Here is a 16,565-nt window from a genome sequence, read left to right on the forward strand (position 1 = left end):
ACAGCAGGAAGTAGAAAGGAAAATTAACCCCCTAAACATGAATCTGAATGTCACCCAATGGTGAGTTTCCCTGCTCAAGGGTAGTAAATCAGATGAGCAAGTCATGACAAGTAGAAGCAGAGTTGGCAGATCGTTGAGGTAAATATCATATATGTACAATACATTACCTGTAAATATGCATATATCCTGTTTTAAACAAGCAACCACATGTAAAAGAGAGAAACATACAACATGTGGAATACTAGGAAACTAGTCCAATATGTTCTTAGAACAAGGAGCAACGTTAAAAGACATAACATGATTTAGCTCAAGGTCTGGGGTTGCCTGTCATGAGCAAACTAAATTAAAATACAATGTTAATGCTGCTGCTGCTGCCACTCCAAGATTGCAGAACGAAGTGCATGGTTCGGGACCAGATTGCGATGAGGAAGCTCGATGTTTATCACAGGGGAGGTATTGTGGCCCCTACCCAGCCATTCCCGCAATGCCTGTAATTCATACGTGTATCCATCAGCTGCCACATGTGGATTTGCCATGATTTCCTGCAAACATGAGCAAACCAATTCAATATGCTATATTGGATTCAAATACAACCCAAACTGGTTCTTCCCTCAGAGTCAAGAAGAGTTACAGCTACATTCATAAAAATCATAACACCCTCTAGGTAAGTTGAATTTACTAAGTCTCCTGTGGTTGTCACTGTTACCACAATTTCTGTTCTGGTATTTGCTTTTAGTTTTCTTAATCTCTACGATGCATAAAAATTAATACCGAAAAGTATGTATTAGGTTAATAGACCTATAAAAAACCCAATATGCATCAAGAATCTAGCATTTGACAAGGGATATGTAAAGGCTTTGAATTGCCCGAGTTAACTGATGGTGGTATTAACTTGAATACGTGATTGTGGAAACAGTGACAGAATTAAAAGACTTCAGTCCTGATAAATAAGCCATTGGTAAGGATGGAGGCTAACCTGAGTAATGGGGCAAATGAAATAATGTGGAGGCTTATGATGATCTTCAGACCCAGCATGGAATGTTGATAAGGGTCCAATAGAATCTCTCATCTTCTCAAGAACCCTGAAAACTTCTGAAGCAAGGTCTGGTCGACGACTTCGGTTATTATCACAGCATCTCAAAGCCAAGCGAGTCAACTGCTCAGCTTGCAAATATGACCAGCCTCCAGCTGAAGGATCCAATAAATCATTAAGATATCCTCCATTTAGTGCATTTTGCACGTTCTCTGCTATATGCAAGGGTGATATCCCAGTAATTAACTGTAGTAATATAATGCCAAATGAGTATATGTCAGAACTAGGAGTCAATGATCTTGTTGTAAGAAACTGAGGATCCAGGTAAGGAAATCTGCTGCTTGGAACAGTCATATTGCTTGAAATTTTGATAGAAGAGAGTGCATGGCAGACTCCAAAGTCGCTAAGTTTGCAGCCAAAGTTGGTGTCAAGGAGTATATTTCTTGGCTTTAAGTTGCCATGCACTAACCTTTGAGGCTTACTGGAATGTAGGAAGATGAGTGCAGAACATATCTCAGTAGCTATATGTATTCGCGTTTGCCATGACAATGGGGGAGTATTATTCATTTGGCTCAGACGATCTTCAAGGCTTCCATTAGGGAGATACTCATATATCAGAGCCCAAATTTCAGGGCAGACTCCAATGAGTGTAACCAGGTTTGGATGCCTCAGCTTACTCAAAATATCAACCTGAAATACAGCAGATGAAAACTTTATTTCATTTTCTCTTTATGATAAATATCTGATTTCTTTGAATCAAAAAAGCAATACTGCTTTAATATGTCAATGAGCAAAGAATAAGTATATATATTCAGCAATTTAGAAGTTTCAGACTTCATAGAACTGAAAATTAGACTCACAGTATTTGTACTCAAGAAATTTTAATCAAAGGCATAAAATCCTAACTACTCCAAATTAAGCCACATTGAGAAGTCATATTTGTCTCTAAATTATAAAATTAAAGCCACAAAATAATCACAGTATGTTCATAAATTAATAGCTTAAAAGGATAATTCTGGTGACACTAGCTTACCTCCTGTTGAAATTCTGAGGGGCCCTGTAAACAATTTTGGTGGAGCACCTTTATAGCCACTTCAGTGTGACGGAGAATACATTTATAAATTCGACCATATGCTCCTTCTGCAATCTTATAAGAAGGGTCAAAGTCCTCCGTTGCATCATGAATTTCAGTGACAGTGAACTCCGAGAAGAATTGCTGCATATGCACACTTGAAGTCTCTTCTTGTTTTGTTGAATGCTCCTCAGTTTGCTTGCGAGCATTTTCAAGCTTTGTCTGCAACTCATCTCGTTCTCTCTGGCAAATTTGTAACTGCTCCGTAGCTGATGATACCTTAGCTTCCAATACTTTAATGTCACCTGAGTTGGAACCTCGACTCTCGGATAATAACTTTTGAGCTCTGGCAATTTTGCGCGCTTGATCTCTCTGCTGCTTGATCTGTTCAAGTTCCTCTTTCTGTTTTATAAGTGCTGCTTCAGTTTCCCTCCGGCGTCTTAACTCTCCAGTGTATGATCTTTTCAATTCACTAGCCTATAAGTTGATAATGGCTGTGATTAGAAAGTTCTGATAAATGCTTTCTCATGGCAATGGGATTGAAGAAAGCAAGTTGGATTAAAGAAAGAAAGTTGGATTAAAGAAAGATAGCATGAAAACACTGCATCTTTGGGGTGGAAAATACCCAGATATTTGTAATTTTGAGCCAAGCCTGACTTAAATTAACAGATAACGTGTTTCCTTCTATGATCAGTAACATAAGAGCTAGGCACAACCTTTTCCTTTTTTGCGTTAAATTTTATCTACAACAAGTAATGTAACTATAAATTTGAGGGTAACTCATTTTCTTTTCTTAGTCCAAAAGCAAATTTTATCTACAGAAAAGGAGAAAAGAGGAAATAAGAAAGGGGGACATTACTTGGCGCATCACAGCATTGAGAGCATTCTTTTCAGCTTTCATACGCCTGTCCAACTCTTCAAATGTTTCTCGATTTGAATTTTCAGCATCCAGTAGGGCTTGGTCAAGTTGATCAAAGGGTGGATCATTACTAAAATCCTGTGAAAATTCATAAACCATCTAAGACATTGGCAAAGGTTAAGATTTACAAAGACTGGATTTCACTGACTTCATTCAGAAACATAAAGAATTTGACAAAATGGAAAATTTGACCCTCTCATTTCTCACATGCTTTATGTATATATAATGTAAGTTTTAAATTTCCCTGTATAATCAGGTATAGGTGAATAACAAATCTTCCCCAAAGTGGAGTAGTACATGAAACTCAAGCCAGTCTGGACTCTCCTCTGATGTCTCAGAAACAATCGGTTCTGAATTGGTAGCCACTTTGCTAGAGCATGGCAAATGACTGGAACTTGACGAAGGACTACTCAGGTTTGATTGTCCAGTTTCAACGACTGACCTACAGTAAGAAGTCCTTACAAAAGTACAGTACGCATAATAATCTTGGAAACAGATCAATTACACTATTAGCGAGCATACCTTCCATGGACGAATTGCCCCCCACAAATAAACCAAATTTGACAGGAAGGTGGCGCATGTCGATCCACATATTGGGCTTTTTCAGACTTGAGATCAGTCATTCCCCTGCAATGTTATGGCAGGCAGGTGAGAAAGCTTGCCCATCTATAGAGTTTAGCTAAGCAAAACCCGGCAACAGGTCTAGCTCAAACCTAACAATAATAGTTATACGCGTAACAAAAGTTACATACTACTTGAGAAATTGAGAACAGGGGATCAAGCTTGTTATTGTTTTTTCAAGACGAAAAAAAAAACAGTTCACTTTTGATTCCTTCAATAAGAAGACAGACAAAGAAAAACGATTATTTCTACATCAACTGCTGAGATTTTTCAGCAGCTTCCAACAGTTCAACATTTGCTTCTATTCTCTTCTCTGAAAAAAGCATGCCATTGCTTAATCTCATGGGCTCAGAACATATCGAATCATTAACATGGTTGCACAAGAAAAATAGCTCTGGGAAAAAAGAATTAAATAGTAGGAACAATTATTATCATGACTGTCAAAGTAAATTGAGAACTAGTAAACAAGTTATTTGTACACTGAAAAGTGCTTGTCAGCAGCTGCTCCCATGACAAGTTGTTTGATATTGTGCTCACGAATCAGCTCCACAATCCCCTTTGCAACATCATCAAGTTCGATGTGTCGCTTTTCTGCTTGGACCTGCATGAAAACATAATGAAGGCAAACATAAGTAAGGTTAAGAGCACGATTTGTTACAGAATCAGTTGACCCTTTACCAAGAACTGCTTTTGAAAAAAAAAAATCTTGAAAACACTGGAGAAAAAACAAGTGTCTACAGGGAAAGCAAGGTAGTTTTCTGCAATTTTGACAAAAATTCCTCTGAAGAAGAAATATTACCTTTTTCTGGCCACAAATGAGAAGGTAATCATTCATGACCCTATCTAACATCTTCTTCCCAACTTCATGTTGTGGAAGCCTACTTGTTAGAGAACTCACACCATCTAAATAGCACCAAGGAACAAAACAGAAAGAAGAAATCAGATATTGACATAGCAAAGAATTTCAAAGAACATGATACAACTAAACAAAACTGTGATTACAACGACTGAACATACTGTTGGTGATCATATTGCCAGGCTGATGAACATGAAGAATACAAACTTTTGTGGGACGAAGTCTCTGCAATGCCCATAACAAAGTGTGCTTGCTTTCTTCAACAGCTTTTCCTACTGCAACATATATGGTTTCAGCAGCACCTGTCATCTGATCCATTAGTTTTGTTCAATGGTCTCTCTCCTTGTTGCCACTAAACTGATCACTTGTTTTCAAGTTAGAAGCAAGAGCTAAAGGCTAGTTCATATTTCCTGTGTGGGAAGAAACTTTCAAGGCACGCCACAAGTCAATCAAATCAAAGTTCAACGGCACTGTGCAGGTTGGAAAAGACAAGATTCTTTGCCTTCGCTTTGGGCTTAAGCGTAAATATAAGGGGCTGTGATAGCACGCAATTTCTATATCACAGGAAAATGGGTAGATCCTTTCTTTTTGTTTATCCGCGTTTTGACCCAAATAACTGTTCTTTCTTCTTGTTGGGCTTTCATTGGTCACTGCTGGGTTCCACACGCTAAGTTCCTACTCATTCCGTCGTCCCTTTCTGTAAAAATCTTGCATCACACCTTGGTTTCCTTTCACCTTCCCTAGGAGTGCTTATTTCAGTGGATTCTAAATTGAAAATAATAGGTGGCTAATGCATGAAACCAGGCACAGAAACGTTTAAATATCACTAAAATAGTAACAAGTTGCAGTTTTATTTGATTATATAAGGTATATCATTAGGATGTTGGTAGTGTGCTGTCATCATCTAATTGTAGCAGTAACATTAATTGCTGCAGTTAATATTTGTTAAGTTTTTGCCCACGCCTAAGGTGTGCTCTAGTTTCTTTAAGACTTGGCAGCTTCCTGGAAAAATTAAAACAAAAAAGACCACATGACTCGGGTCAGAGACTACGATGATTGTTTTACTTTACCCAGTGCCTTTAACGAAAAAGCAAAAGGTGCAACAACTGTTTGGGATATATCCAAACCCCTTTCGAGATTGCCACTATTCCCATTCTGGATTCTTCGCTTTTTGACTTGGGTCTCCCTTGGGACATTTTAACTATTGTTGGATCCAGAATGTTCACTAAAATTTCAGATTAGGCCGCAAAATGGAACTGGAAATTGGCCAGCTCTCTACCTGCTTGTTTCCAAAGTTCTATTCCTAGAGTTCATTGACGTGATGACAGCGAAAAGCTTTCATAGAGTTCAAAGACGTGATCTTCCTTCAATTTTGAAAACCTAACGATTATAACACATCTAATAAGAAACGAAGAAAAGGAGTTTACCATTTGCTGGAATCTAGCCAGGGTCATAGACATCCAGCAAGGCAAAACCCAATTTTAACTCAAGCAACCATGTATAGAAAATTTGCGGGAGACCAGGCGCTCAGTCTCACAAAACCCTGTGGCCACAAAGGCACAACATGGAACATTGGGTGCTTTTATTTCACTAGTATACAACCAATGTCCTCTATACAAATACAATGGATTGTTATTATAGTGTGACTGCAAAGTCTGAAATCCCGAAGGACTCAAACAAGTACCTATAAAAAGGGTTACCAATATATGTATAAGACAATTTGCCGGTTTTTCTTACCTTTTGGCTACCTACGATGCAACTATAAACAATAAACAATATGTTGAATCAAAAAGATAAAATGATAGTACTGTATTTTAGTGTTGTTGCAGCCATTCCTGAATGGCAGAGCGTAGAGCAAGGTTAGGGACAAGATTGCGGTGTGCTAGCTTATCGTTAGTCATGGGTGAGGTATCATGACCACTATCAAGCCAACCTCTCAAAGCCTCTGCTTCATAGGTGAAACCATCAGCTGCTACATGAGGATCTCGCATTACTTCCTGAAATATTTAAGCAAATAGAGAAATGAAATTTAATTGATGAACAATGTTAACTTTTTATAGGAAATCAAAATTTTGTAGCTAGTTTGTAGCCCTTATAACCCACAGTCACAACATTATTGGTAGAAAATGCAAAGAAAGTTAACTGGAAAAATGATTGCTTTTGAGAGTATTATAATACGATTTTATATTATATGTCTTTTCTTTTCTCCCTTTCTGAGACCGGTCTTTGAAGAGGAGTGTTCATGAAGCAAATCACAACAGTAGAGAGAAAGTACGTGTAAGACTGCCAGTATGCATTAGGAATGAAGAGTTTGCGACACTTTGTGAATTATTTCCCAAGGGATGAAAACATTTTTTTTTATCATTCTTTTCACCCATTTCTACGGGGGATGAGGGAGGGAGAACTTGGTCATTGCAGATGTGCCACTTCAAGATGTATATGAAAGATAGGAACAGGATTAGCTTACCTGAAAAATGGGGCAGATAAAATAGGAAGGAGGTAGGCAATGCTCTTCAGAACCCAGCTGGAATGAGGATGAGCCTCCACAAGAAGCCCTCATTGGCTCAAGCACCCTCCACACATCTGTTGAAAGGTCTGGGCGACTCTTTCTGTTCATCTCACAGCACCTCAAAGCTAGGTTAGCCAATTGCTCAGCTTGCACAAATGGCCAATCTCCAGCCAAAGGATCCAAGAGGTTTTTCAAATGTCCATTATCTAACGCATTCTGCACTTCCTTTGTTATACCCAAGGCTTGTTTTCCTGTCAACAGCCGTAATAATATGACTCCAAATGAGTAAACATCGGCCTTTGGAGTAAGTTCTCCTGTTGCGAGAAACTCTGGATCCATGTATACAAAAGTACCCTTGGGGCCAGTTCTACAGCATACAGTTGTATCCTTGTTCAGCAGACGACAGATTCCAAAGTCACTCAATTTAGTAACAAAGTTAGCATCAAGGAGAATATTTGCAGGTTTCAAATCTCCATGCACTATGCCATGAGGCTTGCTAGACTGAAGGAATATGAGAACAGAACACAACTCAGTAGCTATACGAATTCGTGTTTGCCATGATAAAGGGGGGGAATTGTCCCTGCAGCTAAGTCGGTCTTCAAGACTTCCATTAGGAAGATATTCATAAATAAGAGTCCAAGCTTCAGGACAGGCTCCAATGAGCGTGACCAGATTTGGATGCCTCATCTTACTCAAAACATCCACCTAACACAGAATAAACAGATGTCATTCAGTGCTAACTAAACTCGAACAGAATACAGTTTCACTCTTCTAAGTGTGCAGTTTTATGCCACTTCCAAAACATAAAACACAGAATAAACAGATGTCATTCAGTGCTAACTAAACTTGAAAGGAATACAGTTTCACTCTTCTAAGTGTGCAGTTTTATGCCACTTCCAAAACATAAAATAACCTTTCATTACCCTAATGCAAAATTGTTGACACTATCAAAGTATAAAATAATGAAAGTGTAGGTTTTTTGTTCTCACAGTCAGCAAATCCAAGTGTTTTTCCTTATGTAGCAGTCTCCTTTTTTTTCAGTTCAACTCTTATTCAAAGAACAAGTGAATAAAGCAATTATCTTATATGCACAACATGATACTACTGTTAACAAAGAGGTAAATTTAAGCTTGTTCATGAGCATGCAAAATTGCCAAAGGAGGGAGTAAACAAAAAACATCGCTAAGATGCAAATACAGTTCCAAGACAATGGACAATGAACTTTGAGATCTGTACAAATAAGCATGCTGCAAATACAGCCAAATAACAGTACTTGGCTTTAAATCTTTTGATTTCTGCTAGTTATACCATAGGCTCTGTTGTACAACGCAGATAAAACTAATAACAGGTTCAACAAAATGTAACATGAAGTCAATCCAAACAATAAATAAATAAGCATACGTCAAGGGGATTATACCTCCTGTTGAAATTCTGATGGGCCTTGCAAGCTATGAGAATGCAACCTTTTGATGGCCACAGTGGCATGGCGCAGGAGACCCTTATAAATGCTCCCATATCCCCCTTCCCCAATCTTAAGGGATGGGTCAAAGTTGTGAGTTGCTTCCTGAATCTCGGAGAAAGAGAACTCAGTGAAAAACTGAGGCATATGTGCGCCTGAGGTCTCAGCTCGACTTTTCCGCAACTCTTCAGCCTCTTTGAGTGCATTGTCTCGCTCCATCTGCAACTCCTCTCTTTCTTTCTTGTAATTCTGCAAAAGTTCAACAGCTGAGATTATCTTCTCTTCGAGCTCCTTAACCACCTTTTCAGATTCCACAATCTGCTTCTCCAGTGATGACTTCTGATCCAAAGCCTCTTGAAGTTCTACCATGACCTCATCTCGCTGGTTCTTCATCTTGTCAAGTTGCTCCTTTTCTTTTGTGAATGCTTCCTCAATTTCTTTCCTTTGTTTTAACTCCTGTGTATACAAGAATTCCGATGCTTGGACCTGAAAATTAGCAGCCATGATTGGTTCTTTGAAAAAACTTGATAATATGTTAACATTACATTTTAGAGTAAAAAAGGATACCACCATTTAGTCTAAAGATCATTCAAAAGCCCATCTTACAGATATGAGGATATGATTCTTTTTAGATCTAAATTTCTCCAGCAACGACAGATTGAGTTAGTTAGAGTATGTTGCAAGCATTCTGCAATTAAAAGGTCAACCAAATTCCTATTTATTGTCATATGACGGGACAATTGAGCACAATAAGTGAAATACATGCAAGATTTGCTTTTGCCAGAGTAAAAACATCAAGTATTAATTTCTGACTACCTACAACACTAGAAAATTCATGAAAGAACTGTAGGTGTGTGTTTGATTTAAAGGAACCAAAGCTGAAAATTTACCCTGCGCATAGCTTCAAGAGCACCTTTCTCAGCTTTTGCACGCCTGGCTGCCTCTTCAAATGCTTCTCTTCTTGAGTTTGCTGCCTCTGCCATTACTTGTTGAAGTTGATTGTAAAGAGTATCATCTATAGCTCCATTCTACAAGAATCAATCAATCATTTGTTAACTTTTTGGATAGTCTAGATACAAAAGAATTGGCACCGCAATAATTTGGTTGGTCAGTTTAAGATAAGGAAGAAAGTGAAGCTTAAACATTCTCAGAGAATAAATGAAAGTTTTGTACATACCAGAACACCGGTAAGGGATGACATATTAAAATTCTCTTTAGCCTGAGACATTGCAATAGATTCTAATCCACTTTCATCCACCTCAGTTCCCGTATATGGGACCAAAGCTGCATCAGCCATTCCACTGGAAGAGGATGATGACAGAACTGAACTCTGATGCCTTCTTCTGGATAAACCATCCGATTCATCAGAACTCCCTTCTGCATCAGATCTTCTCTGTGGAGTTGATAGCCCTCCATTACCATCAGGGAAAGTAGAACCCAATACACTTCCAGCACGCCCATAAAAATTTTCAGATCTCACTCTACGCAATGAGTCTGGTGTACAAGTAGAGGGTTTTACGTGACTAGTTTGTAGCGGTATAACAGACAGTGACCTGAAGTGATTTTCAAGGTTTGACCTTGCTGGCAGTGATGATGATGACGATGCATTCTCTGTATCAGTTACATCTAAACTTATTTTCCTGTTTCAATATTTTATTTATATTAGTAACCATAATCATTGCAACCGGTAATAGGTCAAATTCATAATCTTTGTAGACAAGTGTACTATCTCTCTAATAAGTCAACAACGGAGCATCTGGAACAGGCATTCTGAAAAGCCTATAAGCTGCTTCAGTTTAAAGTTAGATTGTCGTTACAATCAATTATACCTTGTGTAGATGAGAAGCCCCTTGCAGAGAAACCATATTGTGTGGCAAGAGGCAGGAGCATGTTCACGCACAGAGATGGCTTTCTTGGACTTGAGATCCACCGCTTTCCTGCAATATAAAAGAAATGAGGTAAGCAACACCATATCGGTTCTTTATCAAGAGGCAAGACATGCTAGTTCCCTCAAAGATCCAAAATAGCTAGTTGAGCCCAAGGCGGTATGGACAATTACTTATGCGGTTTGTACTTTGGATAATGTTTGTCTGCTGCTCCTCCCATTACAAGCATCCGAATCCCATTCTCAGATATCATTTTCAAAATTCCCTCCTCAATGGAATCCATTTCAATGTATAGCTTCTCTGCTTGCACCTACAGTCCAAGATAGAATCTAAAACACATCAGGTACTCTGCAAATGAGTCGATTTAGTATTTGAAAATGAAATATGTGATTCAAACCATGCACTGAACGGAGTATCTCTAGTAGTATTTGAAACCTTGAGCTAAATTACCACAAATAACTGTCATAACATAATCAATATTTATTAATGTTGACAAAAGTTGCTCTTTTCTTCTCAGAATTACAAACTCCACTAATATGAATTGAAGTTGAATAACAACCGTATAAACTAAGGTCCAAGAAGAAACTAATACCCCGCTTTGGAGACAAAGCAGAAGGTACTTATCCAGGTTCTTCTGCATTTCTTGTCTTCCAATCTCCCGGTATGCCTTGACTTCCTGTTCTTTGACTTTACTAGCTGGAAATTTTGTACCCACTGCAAAGCAAAAACAAATAAAACAATTTCTCAATTGGAAACTACAAAATCAAGCCAGAGAAAAGATTGCTCAGAATACAATTGCCCATCGAAAATTATTCATTTTATCCATCCAATAATTTCCATCAAAAAGTCACATAAACCAAGGTCTCCAAAATTCAATCGAATTAAGGCAACTCTATCGTTAGTTTTGAGTTTTTGACCCGTCCCTTTGTTTTTTCCTTCTGAGTATTAATCAAAATATTAATAAAGAAAGACAATTGCAATGAAACTTACTGTCAGTAACTGGAATCATCTTAGCCGGCTGGTGAACATGGATTATGCAAATTCGTTTTCCTCCGGAATTTTGTAAAGCCCAGAATAGAACTGATTTGTTTCTTTCCACATCTTTGCCAACTGCCACGTAGATTTTCTCCTCAATCACACGCGCCACCGGTTCCTCCGTGATTTCTCTTCGACCCGACATGATTCCTGGAGCTATGACGTCGCGACACCTCATCGAATTCACACCTTGCGCTATTGCAGGTACCGGACTCACCACAGCCATGCTCCGATTAATAAAATAATCAAACAACGAAAATTTTCTCAACTAAACTCACCAACAACCAATACAACAATCATATCTGCTCACATCTTCGAATGATGAGCTAAAAACGACGTGGTTTGGGAAGATGAAGAAGGAGGAAACAATGAACGGTGAATGGGTTAATATTTTTTTAAAAAAAGTTAGGCAGGCATAAAAGGAAGAGCTTGTCTGTAACTCTGATGACAATTAAATAAATACAAAACGAATGAGTGGTTAAATTAGATAAACACAACGGCGGGCTCCATTTTCTTAGTATCATGCATACAATGTTTCCTCTGTTTTGAGGTTCCTCTCTCTCTCTGACTAAGCTCTGTTTCTGATTTGGATGCGTTGAGCTTTAATTTCCTTCTGTAAGAAGCTTCCACCAACTTACCATTGGGCTCCACTCCTTCTGTTTGGACTTTGGAAAGTGCAGCTTAATTATTTTTTATTATTTGAAAATTGATAATCAATAATAAAGCCAAATACATTAGTGTTTCTTACAATCTTTGATATATTGGTATGATTAAGCTCTTTGAATAGTTAGATCACGCTTGAATCTTGAGATAATGTTTTTCACAGTAAACTATGAAAATACCGTGTGAACATTTCAGCTTTGATTTGATTGTTTAGTTGCTGGGGAATATACAGTATTTGATAATGCAACTCTTCCCTACGCTACATCACACACACTTGATAAAAACTTTAATGGGTGAAAAACTGAAAATGGTGAATTACTGTACTGGTAGCGGTTACCGTGCGATTTTATTCCAAGAGTCAATACTCTAAAGTCGACATCCTCGAGGGAAGTCGACATCCTCGACGGTGATGGAGTGATGATTTGTCAAAACGTACGGAAGAGTAGGCCACCCTGCACCCACAAACCGCCAAGGAATATTCTTGGTAGATTCTTCTGCAAAAACCGTCGTGTTAGCTGTGTTCCACTCAAAGCTGTCAAGGATGGTTACTTCTCGCAAGCTCATGAATAATAAAAACAAATGAATTCATTACAGGAAAATAAAAATGAAGAAAAAATTTTAAAAAAGTCCTCAACCGCGTTGATTTTTCTCCCTGATGTTTACCGGGTTGTTGGCCGTTATCTTGCAACTGTTGTAACTGTCGTACACTAACCTGGAAATTGGAGAAAAAAGATCATACGCAAGATAAACCGCCACGTGTAGTAAACACACCCCTTCACATCCGTCAACGAATTGTCAATCAGAATTTAAAACATATTATTACATTTTAAAAAATCTTTAAATTATTTTAAAAATTATTTTTATATTAAATCAAATTATTATATTTTATTTTATCAAATAAATTTTTATAAATAGTAATTAATTAACTATTATTAATCAAAATATCAATCATCATTTTTTATATCACCTGATATTAACGTAATATATTAATATATTATAATTAATAATGATACGATATGTTAATATAGTATGATAGAATAATCATATAACATTTTCACTTTCCACATTAACATAAAATAAATAAGATATTTTTATTATTAATAATTAATTAATCATTAATTATAAATATCTACTTAACTCAAAATAAAATATAAAAATTTAATTGAACGTAATAAAAAATAATAACTTATTTAAAATTTTTTAAATAATTTAGAAGTTTTTAAAACATAATGCTTTTAAAATACAAAAAATGTAATAATAGACTACCAATTATATTAATTCTCTCTAATTTTTTAAAAATTTATATTCATTTTTTAATTTCATGTTTTTATAATGTATGGATCAGTATAAGAGGATTAAAAATAATATATATACATATATTTATATCAAGTTGAAGTTATAAATCAGACAATGAGGTGACTATTTTATTATATGTTTGTTGTTTTAAGGCATCTTAAACTTCATTATCAATACCATGCCAAATGGGGTTTTAAAGGATAATTTAAAAAATAATAATAATTTGGGATGCATTAAAAGGCAAGGTATGATGTTATTTTCTCAGCAGTTGTCCAAAATTTTGGTGCAAACTACAAGAGGAATTGGTCTAAATGCATAAAACAATAGTGCATTATGAAAAACATAAGCATTTGAATGTGTCTTCTCTAAACATTACTTCATGACATCTTACCAAATTATATTGCCATTATTAACTTTAGCAATATATTTTAACTTGGATGCGCTAAATAAAATATTTATAATCATGTATTTGATTCATGCCTATTTGACAATAATGATAATGGCATATTGAACCATGGCCTGAGTGTCTAAGTTTTATTTTGGTAAATTTTGTCACAAACTCAATTGTCCACTTAAACTTATTATTGGGCTTCAAATCTTCAATAACTTGCCTTTTTTCTTCTAACAATGAGTAGTTTTGGTAATTTTTACAAACAACATGTTAACATGGTATAAGAATAAAATTATAATATAAAATTAAACAAGTTTAAGTTTAAGATTATTGTGTTTAATGTCTTAAACGTTAATTCTATATCGTAAACGGATTAAATTTACTGAATTTATATATGTCACTTTTAACGTGTTTAACTAATCTTATTATCGTATCATTTTGTATGATATGACTTAGTTTAATTAATTTATAATATCTATTTAAACAAGTTACTTATATTAAATAAATTTATCGTGTCATATCATATAAAATTTAACTTAACTTAATTAGTAAACATATTAATCATGTTATGTCGTGTAATATATATAATTAATATATTCATATGTGTAATTAAAATTTTGATCAATTTAATTATTCCTATCATGTTCATTTTTATTTATATAATAATAATTAATATTGTAAAAAATTTACAAACGACAAAATGTCAATAAGAGCACTTTCTTGAAGGCCAAGTACTATAAATGTGCGCTAACGTGGGTACATTCAATTCTCTGAGACGCGGTTTTGACTATATTTATCAATTGCAGCCAAAAATCATAGCAATGACAAAATAAAAATCCATTTAGTCAGGGTCACCCAACACTTATCTTCTAAGGTAAAATTTAGAACAAATTTCCGGTCGGGATCAGAAATACTATAGGAGGAATGTCTCTATAAATCTTTATCACTTGATGTAAAAAATGGGACCACTTTAAAAGAAAAAAAAATCAAGCTTTCTTGTCTAACACAGTCAATGAACAGGACATTGAAGATAAGTATATATACCAACAAATAAAAGAAATTAAGATTCTATTTATTTTCAATATAACACGTTTATTGTACGCATGGTTTTAGTATAAATCATAATGTTCTTGACGTAATAATATAGTTGAAGGAGATATGTGAAATGATCAATTTGGTTTAGCTCAATTGCTTTTGATTCAGAAAAAAAAAAAATTTGGTTTAGGTCAAGGAAAGGAATGGTCTTTCTTTGATGCACGGGTATTCGTTTTGGCCCCAAGCCGCGGTAAAGTTATTGCGCGAATCACATTTTGATATTGTGAAACATGTAAAAGTAGAGAGTCAGAGTTCATATCTAAATATTAAGGACTTCACCTTTTTCGGTACTTGGGAATATTACTGATCTTAATTAGAAAAACACACACACATGAATAACAGGATTCAAATGCTTATTACCAAATGTCAATTAATTTGAAAAAAAAATTGCTTCAATGATTGTCTTAATATAATTAAAGTGTACATTTATATTATTTAATTACTTTTTTATTTATCAAAATTAGACAATATTAATTTAGTTTTAATAAAAAGATAATATCATAGCCTAACAGCTAGCTAAGTTTTAAAAATAAATGTAGGTTTAGTGTACTAAATTTTAAATCTTATAATGCATAAAATATATTTTAAATATATAATAGGTCAGAACTTAAATTCAACATTGTACGTTCTCACGTTCATAATCCAAAAATCATGCTTAATAAGTGATAGAAGTCTTTCTGATGTACGATTTACCTTGACATACCAAATATTATAGAATAGAACTTAAACTCAACCTTGGTGCAGATTGGAATTTAAGCCCAACCTTGTGAGGTTTTAAACTTGAAAAATAGAGTTTTAAACCTATGAATTATGGACTCACGTTCATAACTTAAAAGACATACTATATAGATAGTAGAAGATTCATGTTGATATATTCAATATCCATCTCATCTCTTACTGATGTGAGATTCGTGACAATAAAAACAATGATAGATCTTTTCTTTTATATATCTAAAAATATTAATAATTCTACTTATTGAAAAATTATAAATCAAAGAGGATGAAAATTATAATGCATTGAGTTGCAACGGTTAATTTAATTATTATTGTTTTTATTGTCAAATTATGAATAAAAAATAGAGTACACTCTTGAATTTAAAATTCAATTTAATGAATTTTGGATTAAATAAATATATATTTTTTGAAAGTGGATTAAACATAAATTAATTATATAAAAATTTTATCTTAATTGATAATATAAATCCCAAATGGACTTAAAGATTTTCAAGGTGTAGTTCTTGGGCTTTACATCCAATGTGCAAAACAAGAAGAGGAGAAGAAAAAAAAAAACTAAAGAAATGCTTAAAAAGTACTAATATTTAGAAAAGAAAAGAAATAAAATGGTCATTTTGAAAAGTACGATTCTATTTAATTAGTAAACAAAGTATTAAATTTCAAAGAATGTGACTTAAAAAGTCTAGTGACAGTTAATCTCGTTTTTTGGGGACACATCCAGAAAGCTATATCTCCAATTATTGTTTGCTCTTTGGGTAATGCATTGGGCCCCATAAATTTATTGTATTCCAAACACATGTTTTTAATAGTAGTAAAACTAATTAAATGTAGAAAGGATCCGATAATGCTATCATTATCATTATTGTTATTATATTAAAAGAAAACGTCAATTGTCTTCTTCAATTTCACTGTGAAATGTAAGTTTTGAAAATTGAAAGAGGTTAAAACTCCCACGCCAACTAACTTTCGCATGTCCTGCAGAGACACTCTACCTG

At 35.1% G+C, this 16,565-nt stretch overlaps 2 protein-coding genes across 3 annotated transcripts; both read right to left on the reverse strand.

Annotated features, from left to right (window-relative positions):
* On the reverse strand, positions 119-5,030 carry LOC18614132 (U-box domain-containing protein 33). Its single transcript, XM_007051730.2, has 9 exons — positions 4,663-5,030; positions 4,445-4,548; positions 4,125-4,246; positions 3,547-3,651; positions 3,322-3,466; positions 2,965-3,102; positions 2,067-2,582; positions 977-1,723; positions 119-542 (listed from the first exon to the last, which is right to left on the reverse strand). The coding sequence occupies exons 1-9, from the start codon at positions 4,817-4,819 to the stop codon at positions 357-359; spliced, it is 2,220 nt and encodes a 739-aa protein (XP_007051792.2). The 5' UTR covers positions 4,820-5,030; the 3' UTR covers positions 119-356.
* Positions 6,033-11,974, reverse strand: LOC18614133 (U-box domain-containing protein 33). Of its 2 annotated transcripts, none has more exons than XM_018122246.1 (9): positions 11,346-11,974; positions 10,915-11,069; positions 10,529-10,665; positions 10,299-10,406; positions 9,647-10,109; positions 9,360-9,497; positions 8,428-8,955; positions 6,969-7,715; positions 6,033-6,498 (listed from the first exon to the last, which is right to left on the reverse strand). In XM_018122246.1, the coding sequence occupies exons 1-9, from the start codon at positions 11,614-11,616 to the stop codon at positions 6,316-6,318; spliced, it is 2,730 nt and encodes a 909-aa protein (XP_017977735.1). In that variant the 5' UTR covers positions 11,617-11,974; the 3' UTR covers positions 6,033-6,315. The 2 variants fall into 2 exon arrangements, with proteins under 2 accessions (XP_017977735.1, XP_007051793.1); XM_007051731.2 differs by having other exon boundaries at positions 10,948-11,069; positions 11,346-11,973.

Source organism: Theobroma cacao, chromosome 1 (genome assembly GCF_000208745.1).
Source record: "Theobroma cacao cultivar B97-61/B2 chromosome 1, Criollo_cocoa_genome_V2, whole genome shotgun sequence".
NCBI classification, from domain to species: domain Eukaryota; kingdom Viridiplantae; phylum Streptophyta; class Magnoliopsida; order Malvales; family Malvaceae; genus Theobroma; species Theobroma cacao.

Bases quoted from the DNA above. Each gene is read 5' to 3' on its own strand.
- LOC18614132 (XM_007051730.2), bottom strand. From the start codon at position 4,819: ATGGATCAGATGACAGGTGCTGCTGAAACCATATATGTTGCAGTAGGA. The intron at 4,549-4,662 runs GTATGTTCAGTC...GGTGCTATTTAG, and splicing joins TGGCAATATGATCACCAACA to ATGGTGTGAGTTCTCTAACA. The intron at 1,724-2,066 runs GTAAGCTAGTGT...GCTGTATTTCAG, and splicing joins CCTCAGAATTTCAACAGGAG to GTTGATATTTTGAGTAAGCT.
- LOC18614133 (XM_018122246.1), bottom strand. From the start codon at position 11,616: ATGGCTGTGGTGAGTCCGGTACCTGCAATAGCGCAAGGTGTGAATTCG. The intron at 8,956-9,359 runs GTAAATTTTCAG...GCTAATTTTCAG, and splicing joins CTCTTGAAGCTATGCGCAGG to GTCCAAGCATCGGAATTCTT. The intron at 7,716-8,427 runs GTATAATCCCCT...ATTCTGTGTTAG, and splicing joins CATCAGAATTTCAACAGGAG to GTGGATGTTTTGAGTAAGAT.